The sequence below is a fragment of the Ascaphus truei genome, chromosome 17, assembly GCF_040206685.1.
Source record: "Ascaphus truei isolate aAscTru1 chromosome 17, aAscTru1.hap1, whole genome shotgun sequence".
Classification (NCBI taxonomy): Eukaryota; Metazoa; Chordata; class Amphibia; order Anura; family Ascaphidae; genus Ascaphus; species Ascaphus truei.
This window is the reverse complement of record NC_134499.1, coordinates 18,209,089-18,234,897: the sequence shown is the minus strand read 5'-3', so window position 1 is coordinate 18,234,897 and position 25,809 is coordinate 18,209,089. Positions and strand designations below refer to the sequence as shown.

At 49.1% G+C, this 25,809-nt stretch overlaps 1 protein-coding gene across 3 annotated transcripts in view; it reads left to right on the top strand.

Annotated features, from left to right (window-relative positions):
- The first annotated feature begins 1,838 nt into the window (after positions 1-1,838).
- Positions 1,839-25,809, top strand: part of LOC142468049 (uncharacterized) — a 37,149-nt gene continuing 13,178 nt past the window's right edge. For all 3 annotated transcript variants that reach the window (XM_075574125.1, XM_075574124.1, XM_075574123.1), the window contains exons 1-6: positions 1,839-1,959; positions 2,413-2,519; positions 3,724-6,352; positions 8,991-9,080; positions 12,439-12,508; positions 15,809-15,882. In XM_075574125.1, coding sequence (XP_075430240.1) covers positions 2,482-2,519; positions 3,724-6,352; positions 8,991-9,080; positions 12,439-12,508; positions 15,809-15,882 — 2,901 coding nt within the window. In that variant the 5' untranslated portion in view covers positions 1,839-1,959; positions 2,413-2,481. The remainder of the gene's footprint in view (positions 1,960-2,412; positions 2,520-3,723; positions 6,353-8,990; positions 9,081-12,438; positions 12,509-15,808; positions 15,883-25,809) is intronic.

Sequence of the window (25,809 nt, the reverse complement as noted above, 5' to 3'; positions counted from 1 at the left end):
GGTGTAGGGTACTTCCTGCCTTTTAAACCTTCACTTTGGAGTGCTCCAGGTGCAGCAAGCTACCATAGAGGAATTTAACCTCCTGTACACTGGAACCTATCCACTCCGCTAGCTCACTAGTCCATAAGGACAGTGACTCTGTCACCGTATATTTAATGTATTGTATGTCTTTATTTATATTGCGCCATTCCTGTACATAGTGCTTCACAGCAGTAATACCCGTGACAATCATATAAATAACAAATAATACAAATAACAGATCATGGGAAGAAGCGCTTCAGACATAAAAGTAACATTTAGGAAAAGGAGTCCCTGCTCTGAAGAGATGACAATCTAATTGGTAGGAGGAACGTATACAGTAGGAGGGAATTTGATGCTTCAAGAAGAATATTGACAGCAATGACAACTTCCCTTGGAGGCAGGCGAGGTCGGGGGAGGGAAATACATTTATTTAGACTAAATTGAAGCTGGAAAAAAAGTCACAAATAATAAATATTCTCTGTTAATAATGGCAAAGCAGGGTGTGGAGCTGTGTTGGTCCTTTCTTCCATGTAGTAACACAGGAGGGGGAGGGAGTAAGGAGTATGATACCTTTTATTGGACCAACAAGTAGTTGATGTTACAAGCTTTCCAACCTCTCATGGTTCTTCATCGGGTATGGCAGAAATACAGAAACACAATATTATATACAGTGTATATAAGAGTATTGTAATGTATGTAATGTGATCTGGTTACAATAGATGTTGAGAGGAAGTGGTAAATAAGAGGTTTCTACCTCTTACATACACTGTATGTAACTACTTTTAATTAGTGATGTACCGGGTACCCGGTAATTACCCGGTACCCGGCATACTCGGCCATATTTTCCCTACCCGGAAATTACCCGAACCCGGCCCAGGGCGCTGGAACCCGGTGCCGGGTACTTCAGCAGAAGAGGAGGACAGCAGCCGGCGGCGGCGGGAGAGAAAGATGGCACCCTGCAGAGGGTGACAGCAGCCGGCGGCAGCGGGAGAGAAAGATGGCAGCATGCAGAGGGTGACAGCAGCCAGCGGCGGAGGAAGGGAAGGATGGCAACCTGCCGAGGACAGCAGCGGTGGAGGTAGAGAAGGACGGCAGCCGGCGGCGATGGGAGAAGAGGACAAAGTGAGCAGGAGCAGAGTGGCACAGGAGGACCGCCGGGGAGGACTTGCACTGTAGCAGCGGTAGACCGGTCAGAAGACTTCCGTGTTGGACCGCTGGGGTGCGCTCCTCCTGGCTATCCTCCTGTGCCACTCTGCTGTCCTCCTCCTCTTCCTCCGCCCCCCAAACCTAAGGGGCCCGGAATTTGTTTTCCCCCCCAGGTACCCGGTAACCGATGTTTTTAAGGACCCGGCCCATCACTTCTTTTAATAATGGTTGAGTTTTATAAACAGAATTCTTGTTTAGGGCGACGGGGTCTGCAATGTGCAAAAAGGGTTTAACAGGGTTATTTTTTTGCACCACCCACCCCCCCCCCCCTCCCCTCTCCCTCTCCCTCTCCCCTCTAATTTTTCATAAAATCTGGAACTTAAAGGGTTAAATATTTTTTCCCTTACCATGTTGATAACAAAGATACAGGTACAATATAAATAATTGTCCTGTGAAATATATATTGCAGTCATTATATATATATGTCCTGACTCAATGTAAGAGCTAGAAGGACTACAGCTCCCGGCATGCACTGCAGAAGAGATTGCTTCCGCTGTCCTTAGCCTGTAGACAAGGCCCGCCTCTCTCCATTAGATACTCGGCGCGCTCTGCCCTCTTGGGATTTGTAGTCTCGCTTCCAGGTCTCCGTTTCTGGGAGGGCCACGAAAGACTACAACTCCCAGCGGCCCCGTTCTGCTTGCCGTTTCCGGCGCGGAAGTGTCGCTCTATTGTCGCTGTGACGATTGTCGCTGTGAGGCGGTCGGAGGAGGGAAGGAGAAACCGGGTGTGCTGGTGAGTACACATCATTATTATACATATACACACACGTATACATACACAAACAGGTACAGGTGTGCGTCTTTGTGTATTAATCTAAGTATGTAAATGCTTATTGTCCCATAATACAAAAAGTAACCTGACGTTTTGCTCCCAAGAGGGAACTTCTTCATGGTTTTGAAACATCGGGTGGCATTTTGTGTTATGGGACAATTAACACCTTTATATTATCCTCACTCATGTCCTGTGCTGTTACTAAGATTACTTTGGTATTTATTGATCCTTTTTTTAATTTTTTTATCGAGCACTGAAACTGCCTTATTGGGCAATTACCGTCTGCGAGTGCAGCCATTTTGACTGTCGAATATATAGCTATATCTCAAGTCATTAAAGCGTGACACCATTCTTTTAAAATGCAGGTAAATCTCACATGTAACATCTCTGTATCTTCTGCTGTTCTGTCTGCAGGTTCAACCTCTACTGCAACCCTCCACCACCCACGGATCTGCACCAGCCTGCCCCCCCAGGAGGAAGACGATGTGGGGCATCCCACGGCCTCCCAACCCCGCTTTCCGGTGGGTGAAGATGTCATTTTGTGCTGTGCACTGTCAGGAGAAGTTAAAGAATTACAATTTTCAGCCATCCCTGCCCGATTATAGGGGGTTCATTAAACTGCGATCGTGCCCATAGGGGAACTATCGCAAGGAAACACTTATTTTTATTTTTCACCCGGATCTCTCACTACCCCAAGAACCTCACCCCTCCCCCTATTGAAGCAGAATAAAATTAGTTTCTTTTTTTCCCCCATCTCATTAAAAATGACTGCCATTGGGCATTCTCTTGAAATACCTTCTAACTTTTCAATTCTCAAACCACTGCGACATCCTTTACCCATACATTGCATTATCAGTGGGGTATGCCATTGTTCTTTGTGGTGTTGGACATTTTAGGCTTGAATCGTATTGATCAAATAAACAAAATAAGGCGCAAAAAATATAATTGATAATGTGAACAAATAATCAAAATCAGACGCGTTTCATCCGTGTATCGACTTGTGGGATTATGTCATGTGTTTCTCTGCATCCCATTTTTATACCCTACATTGTCACAACCTAAATCGATACAGCTGCTCAATCCTAACAATGTAGGGTATAAAGATGGGATTCAGAGACACATGACAATAACCCCAGAAGAAGTCGATACACGTACGAGACACGTTGGACTTCAGAGGCCACCGTACCTACTCCACTAGGAACCTGATGGGCTGATGCGAGGCGAACCCAAGACGCGAGTGAGACGCAGATCAGAGAAGCCGTGCACGTGAGCACGCCTACGACGAGGAGCTGAGCCTGGAGTAGGGTTGGAGTGCGCCCAAAGTCACTCTCTGCTATTGACCAGTGGGGAAATTGTGAATTGTTCCTTTCTCCCCGTGTTGTTTGTTTAATGAAAGTAAAATGTTAATGCCCCATATTGCATGCATCTGTGCTTTCTTCTCTTCATCAGGTTTCCAAGAAGCATCCACTTCAGAGGATCCTGTTCCATGGAGCTGCAGTATATGTGCTATCAGTGTCTCGTTTATATTCTCTGGGTTTACTGCACTGTTATATTCATTTTGTGCTATGATCACCTGGTTGTTTAGTTTTGAATCGTATTGAAGTTGTCAAATAATCATTAAATGGCTGTTTTTATCCAGCTGTCTGTACACTAAGTGCAATATATTGTGCTAAGTGAGACTGGGTTCCAGTGTTAGAATACTCTAAGTGCTTTCCTCTTCCACAGGGGACGTCCGGACGGAACTTTTCCTTCCAGATGGATGCAGGGTTTCCACCCCAGATTGAGGGGGCGTGGAGTCGGGGGACCTCCTTTCCCCTTCCGGGGTGCAGCAAGGGGTCCAAACCCTCGATTTGCGAGCCGTGGGGACCCTGCTTATAGCTACAGAGATGCGGACAGTACCCAGGATGAGTCCTGGGGAGGGGAGTGTATTCCGCCGGAGGAGCTGCCGTACGACCGAGAGGAAATGAACCGTAACTTCCCGGGGCAGGAGAATATAGATTGCAGGACTAGGGAGATGTCTCACGTGGACTACGAGGACGTAGTGCCCGAAGCCGCGAGTTATGGAGAAAGCGAGACGCCCGATATGGACTACAGAGGGCACACAGCTTCAGACATGGACTATAGAGAGCGAGGGGCATCGCACATGGGCCAGCGAGAGAGGGGGTCTCCCAATGTGGATTATAGAGAAAGAGAGGAGGCAGACATTATATACCGAGAGAGGCTTACTCCAGCTGTGACCTCTAGACAGAGGGACGCTTTAGAATACAGGGAGAGGTTTGCTGCGATGTTGGCACTCAGAGAGAGAGATGCGGCCTTGTTAGCGCTCAGAGAGAGAGAGGCGGCTGTGTTAGAATTTAGAGAGAGAGAGGCGGCAGTTTTGGAACTTAGAGAAAGAGAGGCGGCAGTTTTGGAACTCAGAGAAAGAGAGGCGGCAGTGTTGGAACTCAGAGAAAGAGAGACAGCAGTGTTGGGATTTAGAGAGAGAGAGGCGGCAGTGTTAGAACTGAGAGAGAGAGAGGCGGCAGTGTTGGCGCTCCGAGAGAGAAAGGCGGCCATGTTATACAGAGAGAGATTACCTCCATCTGAGGACTACAGAGAGAGGGGAGTCTCCACGCATTACAGGGAGCGAGAGATTGCGGACCTCGACTACAGGAAGAGAGAGATTGCGGACCTCGACTACAGGGAGAGAGAGGTTGCGGACCTCGACTACAGGGAGAGAGAGGTTGCGGACCTTGACTACAGGGAGAGAGAGGTTGTGGACCTTGACTACAGGGAGAGAGAGGTTGCGGACCTTGACTACAGGGAGAGAGAGGTTGTGGACCTTGACTACAGGGAGAGAGAGGTTGCGGACCTTGACTACAGGGAGAGAGACACTGCTGCCCTGAGATACAGAGAGTGCGAGAGAGGCCAGGAATACAGAGGGAGAGCAACGGCAGAGAGAGATTACCGGGAAAGGCTAATCATAGATTACTCTGAGAGAGACACTGCACCATTGCACTATAGAGAGAGAGAGAAAGTAACCATAGATTACAGGAAGAGAGAGACTCTGATAATAAATTATACCGACAGAGAGACTGCAGACCTTGACTATAGGGAGAGTGAGACTTCTGGGGGAGATTTCAGTGGGAGAGAGACTAGAAGTTTGGATTACAGGGGCGGAGAGACTGCACAGGTAGATTGCAGGGGGGGAGAAGCTGAAGTTTTGAAGTATGGGGAGACGGAGACTGCAGTGATGGACCACCAAGTGAAAGAGATTCCGGGGTTAGACTACACCGAGAAAGAGACTGCTGCATCAGATTACAGTGAGCGAGAGACTGATAAAGATCATAAAGAGATGGAATCTCATGACACAGAATATATTAAGAAACTGACCCCTGATACCGTCTCTGAGGAGAGGGTATTTGTGGGTGAGACTGTCTCTGATGAAGGACTTTTTGGGCGTGAGATCGTCTCTGAAGAGAGGGTGTTTGGGGACTACAGTAAGGGAGAAGCTGAAGGAGAGGAAGGGATTCCGTTTTTGTCGTATAAAGAGACAGAGAGTCCAGTTTTGACCAGTAAGGAGGTTGACTCTCCTTCACATTATACAGACTGGGTCCCTCCAACTGAGGAATATAGCAGGACAGAGGATCCCCGCGTGGATCTTTCTCACGCAGGCTGCAGGCAGGAGGAATCTCCTCTTGCAGACCCTGCCAAGGGAGCAGCGCTCCTGGAATCCAAGCTGACCGACTGCCCAGGGGCGCTGGACAGGGACTTCCGGGACCGACTAAACCCAGACCCCACCGAGTTTACGGACAAAGAGATTGCAGCCAAGGACATGGAATACCCAGGCTGTGCTGAGACCATCGTGGAGGAGCCTTGTTCTGACCTCTTGGGTTCAGGCGACCAAGATCTGCGCAACCAAGAAGACTTTGCCCAGGATTTGAGCGGGGTCAGCGGTGACCGTGACTTCCGAGCGACGGGTTATAGGCAGGAGGACGAAGATTTGAGAGGGGGGGAGGCCGGGCTCCCTGCGGACATCCTGGGCTCGAAGTCTCTGCTCTACGATTTCCTGCAGCTGGCTGCCCAGGAGCTAACCCAGAAACACGGAGCGGACAGTACGACGGGAGGACACGGCCTCTCCCCGACGCGCGCAAAGCCTCCGTTAAAACCCACCCAGGGCTCTGCCCCCCAACTTCCTGCGCCCAGCAGAGAGACGCCGGCAGGAGACAACCCGGGGGAACTGGCATTCCTTGGGAGGCAGGACACGGACTATAGGAACATGAAGTACCGAGACGTAGACCTCAGAATCGGTTACAGACAAGAGAAGCCGTTGACTAAAGGGAGGCCCAGAGAAGAGCCTCTGCCTGGGAGTAAGGTATTTGGGGGGGGGAGGGGGATGAGTTTAAATTAAAGTGTAAATCCCACATAGTCGTCAAGTTGAATGTCTTGGGGGTCAATCAAGTGTTTTCTTTCCCAGTATCCCACCCTGTCCTTATCAGAGAGTCAGTAAAGATGAGGGGGGACTCTGTCTGTACATGCACTCGCTGGTCCTACAGTGACCTCACACAGTATGTATATCTTTATATAGCGCCAAAAGTGTACTCCACGCTTCACAAAAACGGTACAGGGAATTATAATAATACAATTAGACAATAGGAAAGGAAATCTCTGCCCCGGAGAGCTTAGAGTCTATGTGGTATCTTGGGAGACTTGGAGACAGCAGGTGAGGGAATTAATGCAGTAGATGGCAGTGCCTGGCCTTTATGGTGGGTAAGCACAGTCGGTGGGAGTGCTTGGCCCCAATGGTTGGTAGGAGTTTCTGTGGGTGTGGGACAGTAGCCATGAGTGCAGGCTATTGGGATGCTTCTTTTGCAATGTGCGTTTTATGGTTGGTCGGTATTAGATGGGTTAACACCATTAGCAGGGAAAGAGGTAGCAGGGAGGTGTGGGTGAGAGCAGATGTGTATATGGCTGGGTCCAGGATTAGGAGAGAGAGCCCCAGCAGCAGGAAGGAGTAGAAAGCGAGATGGAGAGGAGATAAATAGAGGATTTGTCGGGGTGCTTTTTATTTAGGGGTGTAGAAATTATTGGGAAAGCGGTGTGTAAATAGTGGTGCAGCGTATGGGTACAGGCATAAATGGAGGGAAGGGGCGATGAAGAAATGTGGACAGGAGGGGAGTGGGGAAGTTGGTGAGAAGAGAAGTTTACAAAGGGGAGAGAAAACGGCAAATATGGATGGCATAATGAGATGGAGGAGGAGAGTGTTCCCAGATATTGAAGGATCAGAGTAGGAGTCGAAAGAGAGTATATAAAACAGACCTGGCAGGGCAGTGTAGCATTGAAGATTAAGTAGCAGATTAGAAACGGAGTCTATAGATCACACAGTGACATCACACCAAAGGGTGCAGCCAGAGGAACTGAAACCCCTCCCAAATATAACTTAAATACATTAAATATCTGTCAGATTTGGAAAAGTGCATCAAATACCCACATGAAATCCCGTAAACATAGTGGAATTAGGAGGGGTCGTCCTTTAATGCTTCCAGAGGGGCCTGCAACACAGGAAAGCGGCCATCTAAGCTCAACCCCGTTATAGCGCGATTGCTACAACGCGGATCCGCTTATAACGCAGTCTGAGTGTGGCTCCCGATTTATAAACATCTCCAAGGGTTTTTTTTTTTTTTTTTTAAATAACATTTAATGCTTTATTGATTTACCCGGCATCGACAGCTCTCTCCTCTCCCTGTTTCATCAGGCTGCGTCCACGTGCGTGCCTTTAAGTTTGGCTTTCGAGCGCAGAGGCGGGTCACATGACCCTTCTCTGACCAATAACAGCCCAACAGTGAATACATTTGATATAATACACATGCAGGAATCGAACACGACCCTTCATACCCCTTCATATGCTAGTAGCAAAACTTAACATCTATGGGATTGCATTGTGCAGTAGATGTTAAGTGTGTTTATAGAGTGAGATTCATCACACCAACCCTGTGGTGTAGCAGCTAGAGAATTGCTACTAGCATATGACGGGTCATGGGTTCAATTCCTGCATGGTATGGTAAAATGTATAAATTATTATTTGAATTATAATTTATAAATTATTATTTTATTTTATAATTGATAAATTATTATATAAAATAATTGATAAATTATACCATACTTGTGGTGTAGCAGCTAGAGAATTGCTACTAGCATTTGAAGGGCCATGGGTTCGATTCCTGCATGTGTATTATATAAAATGTATTCACTGTTGGGCTGTCAGTGGTCATGTGACACTCCTCTGCGCTCGAAAGTCAAATTGAAATCCGCGCAAATGGACGCAGCCTGATGAAGCAGGGGGAGGAGAGAGCTGCAGATGCTGGGTAAGTCCTCGCTGATCGTGGCAGCCATTTCATGATCCCGGTTATAATGCGGTCTCATTATGTGGACCCCGAGCACCGCGTTATAACGGGGTTCAGCTGTACTTTTTTTTTTTTTTTAAATCTCCTTGTAACCTCCTACGCATTGGTTCCAAATACAGTGTATCTTTTAAAGCTTGCGTTTGGGGATTTCACCTTGGAATTGTGTGTTCTGTATAATGGCAGCGCTTACAGGGGAGCCTCGTCTCGCTTCACAGCCCCCCTGTTTTTCCTTGTCGCCCCTCACACGCCTCCCCGCTGTCCCTCTCACACGCTGTCCCTCTCGCACGCCTCCCCTCTGTCCCTCTCGCACGCCTCCCCTCTGTCCCTCTCGCACGCCTCCCCTCTGTCCCTCTCGCACGCCTCCCCTCTGTCCCTCTCGCATGCCTCCCCTCTGTCCCTCTCTCCTCCCCTCTGTCCCTCTCGCACGCCTCCCCTCTGTCCCTCTGTCCCTCTCGCACGCCTCCCCTCTGTCCCTCTGCACCTCTCGCACGCCTCCCCTCTGTCCCTGTCGCACGCCTCCCCTCTGTCCCTCTCGCACGCCTCCCCTCTGTCCCTCTCACACGCCTCCCCTCTGTCCCTCTCACACGTCTCCCCTCTGTCCCTCTCCAGGATAAGGATTACAGGAGGGGCTCCCTGCCCGATGGGGCCACCAGGGTAATATGGCTGGACGGGTTACCGACAGGGGCATCCAGAGAAGAGGTAAGCGGCAATGGTGTGGGGGGGAGAGGGAGGGAGCGGGGGGGGGGTGTTTACTAGTCCTTTCAACTTTTAATTAAACTAACCATGTGCTTTTTCCTGGAAACTTTGTACAGGGTGCGAAGCGCATAAACCTGTTGGGAATAACCTTATTCGCACCAAAGCAGAATTAACCGGCAGCCATATTTCTCTATCCCCGATCTCCATCCGCAGGACTGAGAATGCTTTTCTTTGTCAGTGAATGGAGAAGATAACACTGGGTTGTTGAGATTGCATCTTTAACACTTACACAGTCTGCAATGCACTGCTAACCCTCTGTCAGTGAAGGGTTACCCTGAGCGTGGCGCTGAGACTATTCCCATACCCGCGTGCTGGCAGAGGGGCAGTTAGTGGTGGACGGTACAGGGATCAGATAGGTCTAGAGGGAGCATGGAGAGGTGTTGGCAACAGCCGCAAAGTGTACAGCAGGTCAGGGTTGGGTGCAATGCAAAGGGGTATAGTGATGGGGTAGGTGCTCACTTACGTGGTATAGTGATGGGGTAGGTGCTCGCTTACGTGGTATAGTGATGGGGTAGGTGCTCGCTTACGTGGTATAGTGATGGGGTAGGTGCACGGCTAGGGGGTGTCACGTACGACACCCCTGCGAGCACGCGTTCTGCATAAGGGACAAGGGTTAATACTCGCGCTGGCAAGCGCTCCCACTTTTCACCTCTGCAGAAGTTCCTCAAATGGACAATATCTCCTCTACAGGACAAGGGTCAATACACAACCCGCAAGCTGCCCCGCTCTTCACCTTCGCAAAGGTCCCTCAAATGAGTTGGCATCACCCTTAAATCCTTCCCCATATACCACCATCACGAACGGCACACAAGTGGGCACGTGACTTAGATATGCAATCATGGTTAATGCACATGGCTAATCTAACCAACTCACCTTTGGCATGCGCAAGGTACCTCCACTGAGTTAATATTAACCTCTTAATTGCAATCATCTATACACTTGCACCACCTGGGATACTTATGCAAACAAAATATGTCAAATGAATATTTGCGAGGGCCCCAGGTCCCTATGAATTATAGAAAAAACTATGCACTTCAAGACACCAAAAATCCGTTGTAGAAAAAAGTGTCCGGAAACGCAAATACTCTCTCCAGAGCGTGCAACAGTTCATTCAGAGCCCAAAGCATTACTTATTAAATGTGTGTGTGTGTGTGTGTGTGTATATATACACACACACACACACGTGTGTATAATGTGTGTGTGTGTGTGTGTGTGTGTGTGTGTATATACACACACACACACACACACACACACACACACACACACACACACACACACACATACATTATACACACGTGTGTGTATATATATATATATATATATATATCACACACCACACACCGCACCCACCCACGGTTACAGAAATAAATATTACAAGAACATAGTTACCATAAATGCAGGACAGTTTCTTAAAATAAAATGATAAAACATCAAATAGAAATCCCTATACAGTACATTACCCCGATGTTTTCTCCCAGTGAGGTCATAGGTTCAGAATATGAGATCTCATGTATTTAGTTCCGAATACCCCGATGTTGAGATTGATTTTCATAATCTTTGCTCAGACTTAAATATTCGTTCTTCCCATGTAAACCACATAAACCAACCCCCGGTCGTAAATCAGCTGTAAGATTGATGGTTTTACGACAGAGGAAAAAAAACTTGTGCCAATGACGTTTGAATTGTACCTCAGTATATAACTGCACTCATAACTTCACTTCTGTAATACTTACACACATGTGAAACACATCAATACATTTAGGCACTCATGGCCTACCCAACGAGACCAAACATAACCATCTTAATCCTAAATTTAAGCGACAAATGAATATATGTCCCTTATTATCGCTTAAACATACACGTGTGTGTGATTTCAGAATGTGCCTCTCGGTGGGACAATTAGTTTTGCTACTCTTGTTATGCAGAGGAGAGGACATCACAGAACATTCTCATTTTTAATAGTCACTCATGTTGAATACTTTCTTAGCTACGCCCCCTGGCTATCCATAAACCCCTTCTAGAAAATGCGTTGAAATCCCTTAACTAGGGTCCTGTTTATGTGCGTGTCGGGAGAACCATCATTTACTTACATCTCTAGATTCTTTAACAGTCCTACAACCAGGCCTGGCCAAGGGGCAAGCAGGCAATAAACATCTCTTGTATTTTTTTAAATCAAACTGCACCCACGTGTCACTTTTAGTGGGCTATCCATGACAGGCCCCCCACTTAAGTTCGGTTTGAAGCACAGCACCCACCCATGACAAGCCTGGGCTTGTCATCAACTATATATGTGTGTGTGTGTGTGTGTGTGTGTGTGTGTGTGTGTGTGTGTGTGTGTGTGTGTGTGTGTGTATATATATATATTTCAAACTGTAGCTCATTAACCCCTGAAGCACCAGATGGATTAAAATACATAATACTTCATTATCATGATGAGGTATAGTGATGGGGTAAGTGCTCGCTTAGGAGGGTATAGTGATGGGGTAGGTGCTCGCTTAGAAGGGTATAGTGATGGGATAGGTGCTTGCTCACGGAGTATAGTGACGGGTAGGTGCACGGTTAGGGAGTATAGTGATGGGGTAGGTGCACGGTTGGGGGTATAGTGACTGGGTAGGTACACGATTGGGGGTATAGTGATGGGGTAAGGTACACGGTTGGGGGTATAGTGACAGGGTAGGGACACGGTTAGGGGGTATAGTGATGGAGTAGGTGCACGGTTAGGGGGTATAGTGACTGGGTAGGTGCACGGTTAGGGGGTATAGTGACTGGGTAGGTGCACGGTTGGGGGTATAGTAATGGGGTATAGTGATGGGGTAGGTGCACGGTTAGGTGGTATAGTGATGGGTAGGTGCACGGTTGGGGTATAGTGATGGGGTAGGTACATGGTTGGGGGGTATAGTGATGGGTAGGTGCACGATTAGGGGGTATAGTGATGGGTTAAGCGCACGGATTGGGGGTATAGTGACGGGGTAGGTGCATGGATGGGGGTATAGTGACGGGGTAGGTGCACGTTAGGGGGTATAGTGACGGGGTAGGTGCATGGATAGGGGGTATAGTGACAGGGTAGGTGCACGGTTAGGGGGTATAGTGACTGGGTATGTGCACGTTAGGGGGTATAGTGACTGTGTAGGTGCATAGTTAGGGGGTATAGTGACTGGGTAGGTGCATAGTTAGGGGTATAGTGATGGGGTAGGTGCACGGTTAGGGGTATAGTAACTGGGTAGGTGCAGTGTTTAGGACGGGTAGATGTGTAAGGGTCGCAGAGACGCTCCTGTTCTCACTGTGCGTTTCGCTTCTGCAGATACTGTACGCGCTGGGCGCTGGAGAGGAGCTGCCTGATCACCGCGTTAACCTGATCGGATTTATTCCAGGTGAGTTGAGCGCTTCTCCGTCTCTGGGATTAAAGTGTTTTTTGGCCTCCACCCTCCCCCCCCCCCCCCCCCCACTTTCTGTGCGGGGTGATCCGACATAAAGCTTAAATGTGTTTTTTTGCAATGTGAGCCAGGGGGGCCCTTGGAATCTGAAAAGCCTTGTAAAGGAGCCACACCCGGGGGCCATCCTGACGGGACGCACCAAAATGTCTGGCTTACTAAAGATGTCACATTGCGCGCTGCTCCAGGAGCCGAAAGATTAATAAGGAGCTAGTTTCCCACATGTGCTACAGCGTGGCCCCCCCGCGTGCTGTCGTAGTTCCCCCCCCCCCCCCCTTCGTGCTGTCGTGGTTCTCCCCTTCTCCCCCCCCCCCCTGCGTGCTGTCGTGGTTCTCCCCCCCCCCCCCCTGCATGCTGTCGTGGTTCTCCCCTCCCCCCCTGCATGCTGTCGTGGTGCTCCCCCCCCCCCCCTGCGTGCTGTCGTGGTTCTCCCTCCCCCCCCCCCCCCCCGCGTGCTGTCGTGGTTCCCCTCCCCTGCGTGCTGTCGTGGTTCCCCTCCCCTGCGTGTTGTCGTGGTTCCCCCCCCCCTGCGTGCTGTCGTGGTTCCCCCCCCCCCTGCGTGCTGTCGTGTTCCCCCCCCCCCCCTGCGTGCTGTCGTGGTTCCCTCACCCCCCCTCCCGCGTGCTGTCGTGGTTCCCTCCCCCCCCCCCCCCTCCCGCGTGCTGTCGTGGTTCTTCCTCCCCCCCCCCCGCGTGCTGTCGTGATCCCCCCCCGTGTGCTGTCGTGCTTCTCCCCCCTCCCCCCCCCCCCGTGCTGTCGTGGTTCCCCCGCCCCCGTGCTGTCGTGATTCCTCCCACCCCCCCCCGCGTGCTGTCGTGGTTCCTCCCTCCCCCCCCCCCGCGTGCTGTCGTGGTTCCTCCCTCCCCCCCCCCCCCGCGTGCTGTCGTGGTCCCTCCCCCCCCCCGCGTGCTGTCGTGGTTCCTCCCCCCCCCCCCCCGCGTGCTGTCGTGGTTCCTCCCTCCCCCCCCGCGTGCTGTCGTGGTTCCTCCCCCCCACCTCGTCCCCGGATATCTGTCCCATTCTTTAGATTACGTTGTTTCTCCGCCTGATCTGCGGCAGCGTCTCGAATGTGAAGAAGTCTTTATCCTGCTTCCGCCACTCGCTGCTGAGCGCAATTACACTTCTCTGTCAAGATAGCACTGCCGCCTACGTTAACGGAACATGCGCAGAATATTCGCGCGCTAATTAAATCTCACCCACTGAAAATGGCACATTTTTCTCCCCAGCTGCAAAGTTAACAAGGCAGGAAATGAAAGCGCTGGTAAAATAATTTATAGAACAGGGGTGCGCAAACTGGGGGGGGGAAGGGGGCAGCCCTGCGCGCTTCCCGAGGGCGCTTAAATTAAATGCCGGGGAAGCGGCGAAGGCCTCTGTATACTTCACTTACCTTGGTTCAGACGTCTTCTCGTGACGCGTTGCCATGGCAGTGCGACGCCCAGAACGCCGGAACCAAGGTAAGGGGTGGGGGCGCGCGGAGAGGGGGGCGCAGGAGAACAAGATTGCGCTCCCCTGTTCTAGAATAAGCTTTTAATCGCACAGACCTCGTCCCTGTGACGCCTCTGCTGTTGGGCCTGGGTTTGTTCTGCTCAGAGCCACAGATGCTGAGCCAGGTCTTTCTATCAGCTAATAATGTATGTACCTTTATGTAAATGTTTAGTTTGCTGTCCACTACCCACACAGTATAAAACAGTTAGGCAGCACGAAAGTAAGCATGGGGGCTGCCATGTTGCCAGTGATGTCATCAGTCATTGGTAAAGGAGACTTTCCATTGGTTAAGCACCTCCTGGTATCGGAAAAGCAGGATATCGGTATTCAGTCCCAGCTGTGTCCTGCAGAGGGAGCAATGTGTTTGTAGTGTGCATATTTACAGGCGTAATGTCCCGTGTACAGTAAAAGTGCGAATACCTCCGACTGCGCTGTCGCACGGGAAGCCCCATTGGTGCTGGATCGGCACTATTCGTACTTTTACCGAATAAGTGCCAGTGATTCCCTGCCACAGAGAGCTTAGGATCTCTTTCTGGGACCAGATAAAGGGGCTCTTGGCTGCTCGCCCAAAATATATTGCGGCCAATGGCAACTGAGCATTTAAAAAGATGAAGAATGAGGTGTTAGCCGGTTTAATACGCAGCGGACACAGTCTGGGCCGTCACACTGGATGAAACGGACGCAAGGAGCGTACAGGAACCATATGCCACTCTGATCTGAACCATTTCTCTCCCGCCTTTCGGAGTGCAAGCGGTAAATATCTCACAGGGAGGTCAATGCCAGTGTGTGTGTTCTGAGAGGAGGCCTTGTGTGTTAATAGGGTAATGTACAGGATGAGGGCAGCCTGCTTTATCCACACGCTCCCTGGCAGCTTTTGCACAGAATGACATTTCAAACAGCTTTACTATTCTATAACTCTGACACATTCACTGCAGCGGCCTCTGGGGGGGAATCCAGCCTGCAAAACCCTGCTGCTGCTTCAGATTAATGGGCCTGCAAAGGGAAGAACAATACAATGTTATGGCTCTGTTAGAAAACCTGAGCTCAGGCCTGCTGACGTCCCGCCCCGCGCTCTCCCTGCTGACGTCCCGCCCCGCGCTCTCCCTGCTGACGTCCCGCCCCGCGCTCTCCCTGCTGACGTCCCGCCCCGCGCGCTCCCTGCTGACGTCCCGCTCCACGCGCTCCCTGCTGACGTCCCGTCCCGCGCTCTCCCTGCTGACGTCCCGCCTCGCGCTCTCCCTGCTGACGTCCCGCCCGGCGCGCCCCCTGCGGACATTTTGCTAATCCTAAAAACCTAAAACACTCTCTTAGTACAAAGGGCTTTTGGGTTTCTTGAGATTTTCTTGGTGTAAGACTTTGCAGTGGTAATTGACTTTAATTCTGACCGCGTTCACCGCTCTGTTTTGTGTTTCTGCGTTTCCGGTTCCTCCTCTGTGCACCACGGTTCTAATGTTCTTACAATGTCTTATGATAACTGACACACAATGTCTATATACATAATATACATATATATATATATATATACATATATATTTATATTATATATATTTATATATTTTGTGTGTGTGCAGCCTGCTCCGTGTGGCTGAGCGTTGGGGTATGTGTAATTACAATGCCGGGTGGGCTGTTTTGGGGATCAGAATAAAGGAGACTGTTTTCTTCTTTGCTGTTGGGTGGGGGGTAAATATGTGACGTTTTGTGCGTTCCCAGACCAGCACTAACTCGCGTCCTGTCTGTATCACATGCTGTCCCCAGGTTACAGCCTCGGCTCTGTCTGTGTGCAGTTTTCCCTCGTGGAAGAGGCCGTCGGATGCATGGAAGCCAACAAGGTTGCTTTTTCCACCGATCCAGCCCTGCTGTGGAAGGATGGAGAGGCGGAGAGGAGGAGGGGGAGGGAGGATGTGGGAACGGGTTTTACACTGAAAGGTCAATGTGTGACCAATGGGGCACACAGAGGGTTCACCTGTGGGACCACCACGCCTGTTTGTGTCTGCACAGCCTCTCCACTAGTTGTGCTGTGCCAAGGCGGCCACACTTGGGTACCCTCCGTGTGCTGCCCCATGAGGTTGTGTGATCAGACTCCTGGTGTAGCGGAGTGCCATGCTCTGTGACGGCCAAGAACAGTCACTGCATAAGCAAGGCTCCAAGACACTCCCACAATCCCCCGTAGGATTGCAGCCTGGCCTCTGCGTGACTCTCAGACACCGGTAATAGGGTAAATGCCAGGACTCGCGCGTTGCTCTTAGTCTCCTTAGGAGAGTCCCTACTCCAGATAAGACACAGAGCAGCGGTTTCTAACCCTCCCCAGCCACACCAGGTTTGGGAATGACCAAGGAATTAACAGGCAAGAGAGAGAATGTAGGTTGCGTATAAATAGGCTATGACTTGGTTGTCCCTAAAACATGGCCTGGCTGGGTTTCCCCCAGGAAAGACGTTGAAAACCACCGGATTAGTGTTGCGCTTGTGCGGTATAGGTAGCACGGGCATAGCGCCATCACCCACACTACTTCCAGGCTCTGTGTAGTATGTGAAGTAGCACTCTGAGCTCTTCATGCTTTATGGTATCAGGCGATCTGATGTCGGCATCTCTGTGCCCTCCCTCCGAGCCGAACTGTCCAACACGTGACGGGCTCTGTTTTTCGGAGCCGCTCATGTACCCACCGTAATATTTCTCTGCTAGTTCCCCGAGTCGAAAGATGGGCCGGGTCTGTATCGCTGAACATCTCGCCTGACCCGGGGATTTAATCTGAATCGCTGTACCCGGGCCTTTCTCCTAGTGGTGATCGGCTGTATGTCCTGTAAGCCGCTCCGACATTAACCCCCTTCCAATGCCCCTTCCCTCCACCATGTAGACGGGGGTCGTATAGTCTTCTTGGACACGTGCTTGGACGCCGCTTTTGTAAAATAAGACCTCGTTGCTTTTGACATTTCATTAATAATCCTTTGACGCAGCGTCGGGGTAACGCACCTTCATCTGAACAGCCCATCTTCGCACACGTTCCATCATCCATCCATCCGTCGGTCTTTGTGCTCCTTGGCAAATCCCATTCTCCTTTGCCGGAAGCTGCATGTGTGCTTGTATCATGCATATCGTGTGCTTTGTGTTCCCGGACCCGGCAAACGTACCATTGCACCCGTTTTGTTTCTGGGAGGGGCGGGAAGACGCAGTACGTTTTCGTTAACGGTTGCCCCCTTCCCATAGCCCCTCCCGCGGTGTTTTGGTTACCTTGCTGCCCAAAACATTGTCCAGTTTTCTGGGCACCGATGTCCTCTTCGCTGTCGGGGCGGCCGGCAGACCGTTGTTTTGTCGTTTCAGGGGTGAAATCGAATTGCCGAGAGTGTACGAGATGCTGCGCAGCATCTCGTGTAGCCGCCGACCACGTGGCCTCCCGTGTTAAGTCATGGGGCTCTGAGGGTATAGTGGTCACTTTAACTGTGCGTGTTACCCCAAACCTTTCCCGCCCTGCCCTTTTACTCCCTGATCACCTAGAAACGATGCTTTCCGTGGTATAGGTGTGGGTAACGCTCCTGGGAAAACTCGGAAACGCAAAGTTGTCCGTAGCCCTTTGGGAGCCCCCGGGCGCCGTCATTGCGTCATGACCAGGGCGGGTGGGTTTTGGCGCTTGGATGGCGTACTGTGTTCCCACAGAGCACAGCAATGCCATCTAACCAGTAAGGAAACGGCAGAGGGTGATTCCTCTTCCTGCAAAATGGCCGCCGAGGTCATGTGACCGTACTTGTGCAGATGGACCGTGGCACTCAGGTACCACGGCCCGTCCGTTACTCAAAGGGTTAATCTCGAACCCCTTTTCCTCATTCCATTTTAAAAAGAACAAAAAGCCTGATATTTGCACCCGTTCTGTGACCGGTACGGGGGATGTGCAGGACTTATCTATCCTGGAGAGGTATGATGGAAAGTAAAGTTTTCAGCTTCTTCTTTTTGGGGCTGTTCTTCCTGGTGTAACTCGCGCCCTCAATCCATTCATGTCCTCTTCCAAGTTGACAGCTAAGCCGTCGGCGTGTCGGTGTGTCGGTATATACATAGTTACATAGTTACATAGTAGATGAGGTTTAAAAAAAGACATACGTCCATCAAGTTCAACCTATGCTAAATGTAGATGACAGATACTTTATCCTCTATCCGTACTTACAGTATATTGATCCAGAAGAAGGCAAACACACAACCCCAGTAACATATCATCTAATGATGTATCATAAGGGGAGAAATAAATTCCTTCCTGACTCCAAAAATTGGCAATCGGATTTCTCCCTGGATCAACATACTTCCCATGTTACTTATTTGGTATACACCTGTATACCTTTCCTTTCTAAAAAGATGTCCAACCTTTTTTTTTAACAAATCTATTGTATCTGCCATTACAGTCTCCAGTAAACACATATATATATGAATGTATATATAATAGGCACACACCACACACCACACACCACACACACACACACAGTTGCATAAATTGGAGTGTGACTCAGGAACCGCATTCAGGGTAAAGAAAAAAAAAACAGTGCAACACACACAATTGGGCGATTTGTGTTTTTTCTTTACCCCACATGTTGTTCCTTAGTGTCGCACTCCAATTTATGCATCTATATTTCTGGGACCTTCCCCATAGAGACGGACCTCAAAGCCTGATATGGGGTTGTGTTTTAAATTTTTGTCACGCATTTATTATATTCATCACTTTTGTATTCTAATGATTGGTGTGTGTGTGTATGTGTGTATATGTGCATATATATGTATATATATATTTTATTATTTTTTTATTTATAAAATGTTTTACCAGGAAGTAATTATTGAGAGTTACCTCTCATTTTCAAGTATGTCCTGGGCACAGAGTTAAGATGACAAATACATAGTTACATAAGTGAGCAGGGTATACCTTATATACAAGACAATGCATGCATAGTTAAAGATAATACGCTTATAATATATGTAACAGTTACAGACCAGATTAAAATGTGTGAGAGCTTTAGTTTTGAAAGCACTTAAACTGGTGGTGGATGTGAGAGTCTCCCGTAGGTTGTTCCAGTTTTGGGGTGCACGGTAAGAGGAGGAGGAGGAGCGGCCGGATACTTTGGTGAGCCCTGGGACCATGAACAGTCTTCTGGAGTCAGATCTCATATGATAAGTGCTGCATGTGGTAGGGGTGAGGAGCTTGTTCAGATAGCTGGGTAGCTTGCCCAGAAAGAATTTGAAGGCAAGACAGGAAAGGTGAACGTTTGCGCCTAGACTCAAGTGATGATCAATCTAGTTCTTTGAGCATTTCACAGTGATGTGTGTTGTAGTTGCGTTGGAGAACAAAACGGCATATTGAATTGTAGAGGGTGTCAAGTTTGCTAAGGTGGGTTTGGGGTGCCGAACCGTATACTATGTCCCCATAATCGATAATTGGCATTAGCATCTGCTGTGCAATACGCTTTCTGACCAGCAGGCTTAGGGAGGATTTGTTCCTGTAAAGTACCCCTAGTTTGGCATAGGTCTTGGTTGTCAGGGTATCAATGTGCATCCTGAATGTTAAATGGGAGTCAAACCATATGCCCAAGTATTTAAAACTAGTAACAGGAGTTAGGTTGGTGTTAGCGTTGGTTCTGATCTGGAGCTCAGTCACTGGAAGCTTTGACAATTTAGTCTTGGTCCCAAATACCATTGTTACAGTCTTGTCAGTGTTTAAAAACAGTTTGTTTTGGGAAATCCAATTTTGAAGTCTCAAAGTCAGATTTAAGTATGTGTTCAAGGTCGGAGAGGCTATGGCTATGTGCATATAAGATTGTGTCATCTGCATACATGTGTATTGAAGCTCCGTTATAAGCTGTAGGAAGATCATTGAGGAACACTTGGCCCCAGAACAGAGCCTTGCGGGACACCACAGGTGCTATCCAAGGGGTTGGTGTTAGAGCCCGAGATGGACACATGGTGGGTCCTACCTGATAGGTAGGACTGAAACCAGTTTAAAGCATGCTTCCCTATTCCAGAGCTCTGGAGTTTGTTGAGCAGGATAGCATGATCAACAGTATCAAAAGCCTTTGCAAAATCTAGGAATACTGCACCAGTGAGTTGTCCCCGTTCCATTCCACACTGGATTTCATTGCAAACTTTTAGCAGGGTAGTTACCGTGGAGTGTTTGGGACGAAACCCAGATTGGAATTGGCTAGAGAAATTGCTTAATTGGGAGTGAACACATTTTTCCACGACTTTGGATAGATTTGGGAGAAGTGAGATTGGCCTGTAGTTTGAGACTGTGTTTTTTTTCCCCACTTTTGAAGATTGGGCCAACTCTGGCAGTTTTCCAGATCTCAGGGATATGGCCTGCAGACAGGATAGAGTTGACTATGGAAGCAATTGGTTTGGCAATGGCTGGGGCACCAAGACTTAGGCTGCGCTTATAGTGCCGGCGACAGCGACGTCGCTTCAAAACAAATGTATTGACGCCGTCGCGTGCGCTTATAGTAGGAGCGACGCAATGGATTGGTCGCGATCGCTGGAAGTCACTTCAATGTGTTTTTTTCCAGCGACCGTGACGTCAGCGTCGCCGTCACTATAAGCGCAGCCTTAGGAACCTAGATTGTAGTAAGTCAGGTTCACATTGGCTGCTTGGTTTTAGTTTGAGGAGCGCTTGTGTTATCTCCTCTTCGAATACTGGGCCAAATTGAAAATTGTGGGAGGGGGTGGGGCTATATGGGTACTCCCAGGATGAGATTCGGGTTTGTGGTTTGGGCTGCGTTTCGCTAGTAAGTTAGTGGCACACCCCACAAAGTAATCATTGAATGCATTTGCAATGTCAGTAGGGTTTGTCAGAGTAATATCCTTCTTAGGGATATTACTTGGTTGTTGATGGTTAGGAGGCTGGAATATGTTATTGATAACCTTCCAGAAGTTAGCTGGGTTTGATGTATTCTGGAGGAGATTGTCAGAGTAATATTGTGCTTTTGCATGCCTTGTTTGCCTTGTGCACATGTTCCGCAGGCATCTGTAGTTATTAAGATCCTTGGTAGTGCCAGTTACTTTGTAGCTTTTCCACAAGGCACCCTTAAGATGGTAAAGCACTATAAGGTCAGTTGTAACCCACGGAAGGTGGGCCCCACGTACTCTTATTCTGCGTAGTGGAGCATGGGTATCACAGAGTTTTAAGAACTCAGACTGAAAATAGGCGAGCGCAGAATCAGGGTCGGGAATTAAGTCGATTTTGTACCAAGGGCAGTTGGTAAGGTCAGCCAGAAACTGTTGTGGGTTAAAGTTTCTAGATGTTCTAGTGAGAACTTTGGGGCTTGATAGGGGTGGTTTAATTTTCCTTACACAGTACACTATTGCATGGACACTGAAAATGTCAGGAAGGATGCCAGAGGATTGGATTCTGCTGGGATTTGAGGAGAGAATCCAGTCTTGCAAGGAATGGTTGTGTGATTTCAGGTTTGTCCGCGTGGGTTGGGAAATGAGCTGCGTTAGGTTAAGTGACTTGAGTTGCAACTGGATTTTGTGTTTTTTAGGGTTGAGCCAATTGTAGTTGAAATCCCCAAGAACTAGCAGCTCACTCTTCTCATTCAGAGAGGAAATTGAGCCAAGAAACTGTGTGATATCAGTCAGAGACTGTAGAGGGGCTTTAGGGGGGCGGTAGATGCCAGCAACCAAGATGGGCTTAGAAAAGGGGGAGGCAGATTTTGCCAACTAGTATTTCAAAAGAGGATGGGCTTGGGGGGGGGGGGCAATTAAACAATGTAAATTGTAAGGTGTCTGCAATATAAAATAACACCCCATCTCCTCTCTTTGACCTATCTCTCCTAGAAATGGAGTATCTCTGAATGGCAATATTTGCATCAGGGGTTTTAGGGGGTAGCCATGTTTCTGTGAGAACGATGGCTTTGGGTTTATAGATAAGGCACCATGCTCTTAGTTCATCCAGTTTGGGCAGCAGCCTCCGGATATTTATATGGGCGACAGATAGCCCTTTTTGGAATTTGAAGGGGGTATTCTCAGGGGTAAGGGACAGAGTTGAAATGGGAGGGCCTGGGTTAGGTTCAGTATCACCTGCTAAAGAGAGTAATAGTATGAGTAGAAATTTGAGTAGTTGTTTGCAAGTTGCTAATTTGTGATGTTTGCCATTAGAGTGTGCGGTGGTTGGTGTGCTGGTTTTTAGAGTTCTCCACCAACATTCAGTAGATAGTGCAAGGCTTTTGAGTAATCCAGGGTGTATGGTGGTGATGGGTGTGGGCCAGGGGAAGGGGGGGGGGGGGTTGTAGTGAATAGAGTAACATTTCCATGAGGCCACGAGAGAACAAAGTTGAGGTATATACCAAGTTCATTATCACAGAGGTAGGTAATGCTGCATGGAGCTGTAGTGAGCCAAGTGAGTGTGTGCAGACTAAACAGCAGAGGTGTGCCTTTTGCTTGTCAAATGTTTTGCTCCATTGCAATGCTAGGGTCTATTCAGGGTTTTGCAGTGGGTGAGGGTTGAGGGAAGGGGCAGTTGTGTGCAGTCAGTGTTGGGAGAGGCTGCAGTCAAATAAGTTGTAAAGGGGTGGGAGGTTACATACGTGTGTGTGTATGTATCTCTCTATGTATCTCTCTCTCTCTCTCTCTCTCTCTCTCTCTCTCTCTCTCTCTCTCTCTCTCTCTCTCTCTCTCTCTCTCTCTCTCTCTCTCTCTCTCTCTCATATATCATACACATTTTAAGTTACGGTGGGTGAAGGAGGCAACAGAAAACCTCCACCGTTGGCATATAGCCAATCAAGAATATCACTTGTGAGCACATTCACATGTCCTAGACAGGTCTGCAACCCTGCCTTTCAACCATTATCACCTAGCATACAGTGCTTCCACTGCAGCAAGGGATTATGGGAAATGACATGCAAATGGGCACACAATGTGTCACTTTTTGCTGTGTCTGAGTGGTTTTATTGGTTTTGCATATCCCATGCTGTGCTTAAAATCTGTGAACAGCGATGCATTTGCTTATATGGGCTCCATGTAAATGGCTTTTCAGACAAAAGGTGACATATTGTGTGCTCATTTGCATGTCATTTCCCAGAATCCCTTGCTGCAGTGGGAGCACTGTATGCTAGGTGGGTGATAATGGTTGAAAGGCAGGTGGTGGCAAGACCTGTCTAGGACATGTAAATGTACTGTGCTCACAAGTGATATTCTTTATTATTTATATATATATATCTCTATCTCATAATAAATGAGTTCTTCAGTATTAGGTGATACCTTTTTTTAATTGGACTACCAATGTATGTCATAGGACAAGCTTTCGAGAGTTGTCCTCTCTTCCTCAGGTCAGCAATAGTGATATACAAAGGTTTCTATGACTTAGACAGAGATTGGAAAAGAAAATATATATACATTCATATACACCACATAAACACACACACACACACAATTTAATTCTCTTCTAAACCCAATGCTTCTCCATTTCTAGTGTGATCCATATTTTAAAGCTGGCTGGCGTGGCGACTGCCCTTGCATGCTCCTTTAGTTTATTCGCGAAATCCCAAAGCACCCACTCTTGTAGAAGATATCTTCTGCCCTCCTAGCCCAGGTGCTGTTGGCTTCCCTCCATGCATAAAGTCCGTTTGGTTTTCAGATTGAGTCCAAGCTGACCGAGGTCAGAATGGGAGAGGGCTCTGGGACATGCTGGCAGATACTCTGCTTCATGGTACGTCTTCTACGTTTCCCAGACCTCTCTGTGCATTTGAGATACCCTCGCCCAGCTCACTGCTCCGCTTCAAATATGGACAGATCTTCCACTGGACGGGACCTTCAGTTTTCCATCTCCTATTCAACGGCCTAATGTTAGCGGACGGTCTCCGGCTCGCATGCCAGATAATGTCCAGAGATCAGGTGGCACCCCAACACAGGTTCAGTAAAGATGACCAACTGAGTGAGGCTCGGCGTATAGACGGAAGCGATGTATTTTATCCTCCTGCTGACAAGCGTATGCGAACCTTGGCTTTATGGGAAGAGAAATGGAACCAAATCAGCTGTGATGTCCCACTCGTCTTCAGGAAAGAGACGGAAGCGTATATTGCTCAGCAGCTAATACCGCGCTGCTGATTGTTTGTGTCGCGCCAATTGGAAAAATCACCTACCTGTACAACTCATTTGGATTCCAGAGACAGGAGCTGAAATTAGCACCGGAGCCCAAGAGAGATGGTAACCCGTGCAGTGGAAGGGCCTATAAATTACCCAACCAATCTTGCCTTATATAGCACAGAAAGGATAAGTACATCTTACAACGGTGCGTCTGTGCCGTATGCAAGGGATGATCAGAAGGTGCGGGGCGTGTGAATTGTACAGCTGCTCTGTCACTGCATCAGACGCACACCACTGTGTAGGTCCATGGACCGAAAACCAGTGAGATTTGGCGTTTCTAGATTAAAACCATGATACGGTTTGATAGAGTATGATGGGAGTCTGAGGGCAGGGGGTGGGGAGTGTGTAATGTTCCCTCACTGCAGGGGGGTGGGAGTGTGTAATGTTCCCTCACTGCAGGGGGGTGGGAGTGTGTAATGTTCCTTCACTGCAAGGGGGTGGGAGTGTGTAATGTTCCTTCACTGCAAGGGGGTGGGAGTGTGTAATGTTCCTTCACTGCAAGGGGGTGGGAGTGTGTAATGTTCCCTCACTGCAGGGGGGTGGGAGTGTGTAATGTTCCTTCACTGCAGGGGGGTGGGAGTGTGTAATGTTCCTTCACTGCAAGGGGGTGGGAGTAAGGTTTCCTCACTGTGGGGGCAGGGGGTGGGAGTGTGTAATGTTCCCTCGCTGCAGGGGGTGGGAGTGTGTAATGTTCCCTCGCTGCAGGGGGTGGGAGAGTAAGGTTTCCTCACTGTGGGGGCAGGGAGTGGGAGTGTAAGGTTTCCTCACTGTGGGGGCAGGGGGTGGGAGTGTGTAATGTTCCCTCGCTGCGGGGGCAGAGGGTGGGAGTGTGTAATGTTCCCTCGCTGCAGGGGGTGGGAGAGTAAGGTTTCCTCACTGGGGGCAGGGGGTGGAAGTGTGTAAGGTTTCCTCACTGGGGGCAGGGGGTGGGAGTGTGTAAGGTTTCCTCACTGGGGGCAGGGGGTGGAAGTGTGTAAGGTGTCCTCACTGCGGGGGCAGGGGGTGGGAGTGTGTAAGGTTTCCTCACTGGGGGCAGGGGGTGGAAGTGTGTAAGGTTTTCTCACTGCGGGGGCAGGGGGTGGGAGTGTGTAAGGTTTCCTCACTGCGCGGGGGCAGGGTTTGGGAGTGTGTAAGGTTTCCTCACTGTGCGGGGGCAGCGGTGTGTGTCTGGGGACTTCCTCTCGGCGAGGCAACAGGGATGAGGTCCGTGTGGTTCAATATTTAATTCAACATATCGAACAGGAATTGGGGAAAAATGTAATTCTGTATTTTTTTCAGTGCTTTTATTTTCTGTTTTGCAAAACAAAAACCAATGTATTTGGACAGAGAACACGTATTATATAGCGATCCTCTCCATTTTAAATGCCTTTCCTATTAATGTAACTTGCTGACCTGCAAAATAACTTTGCTAACTAGAATTTCTGTGTTGACTGCTGCAGGCCTGCTTACCTTTCCTCTACTGTAGCAAGCCACAGATATCTGCACCTCGCTGCACCTTTTTGCATGGTTATCAGTGTGGGTTACAGGGCAGTGGTGGGGGCACTGCAGTTATATCTGTAAGATAGCAGACAGTGATCACGCTGACTGCGAGATCACGGCATGGAATGCACCAAGCCGGTGCTGGGGTGCAAGTGCCCACCTTGTCAGTATTACC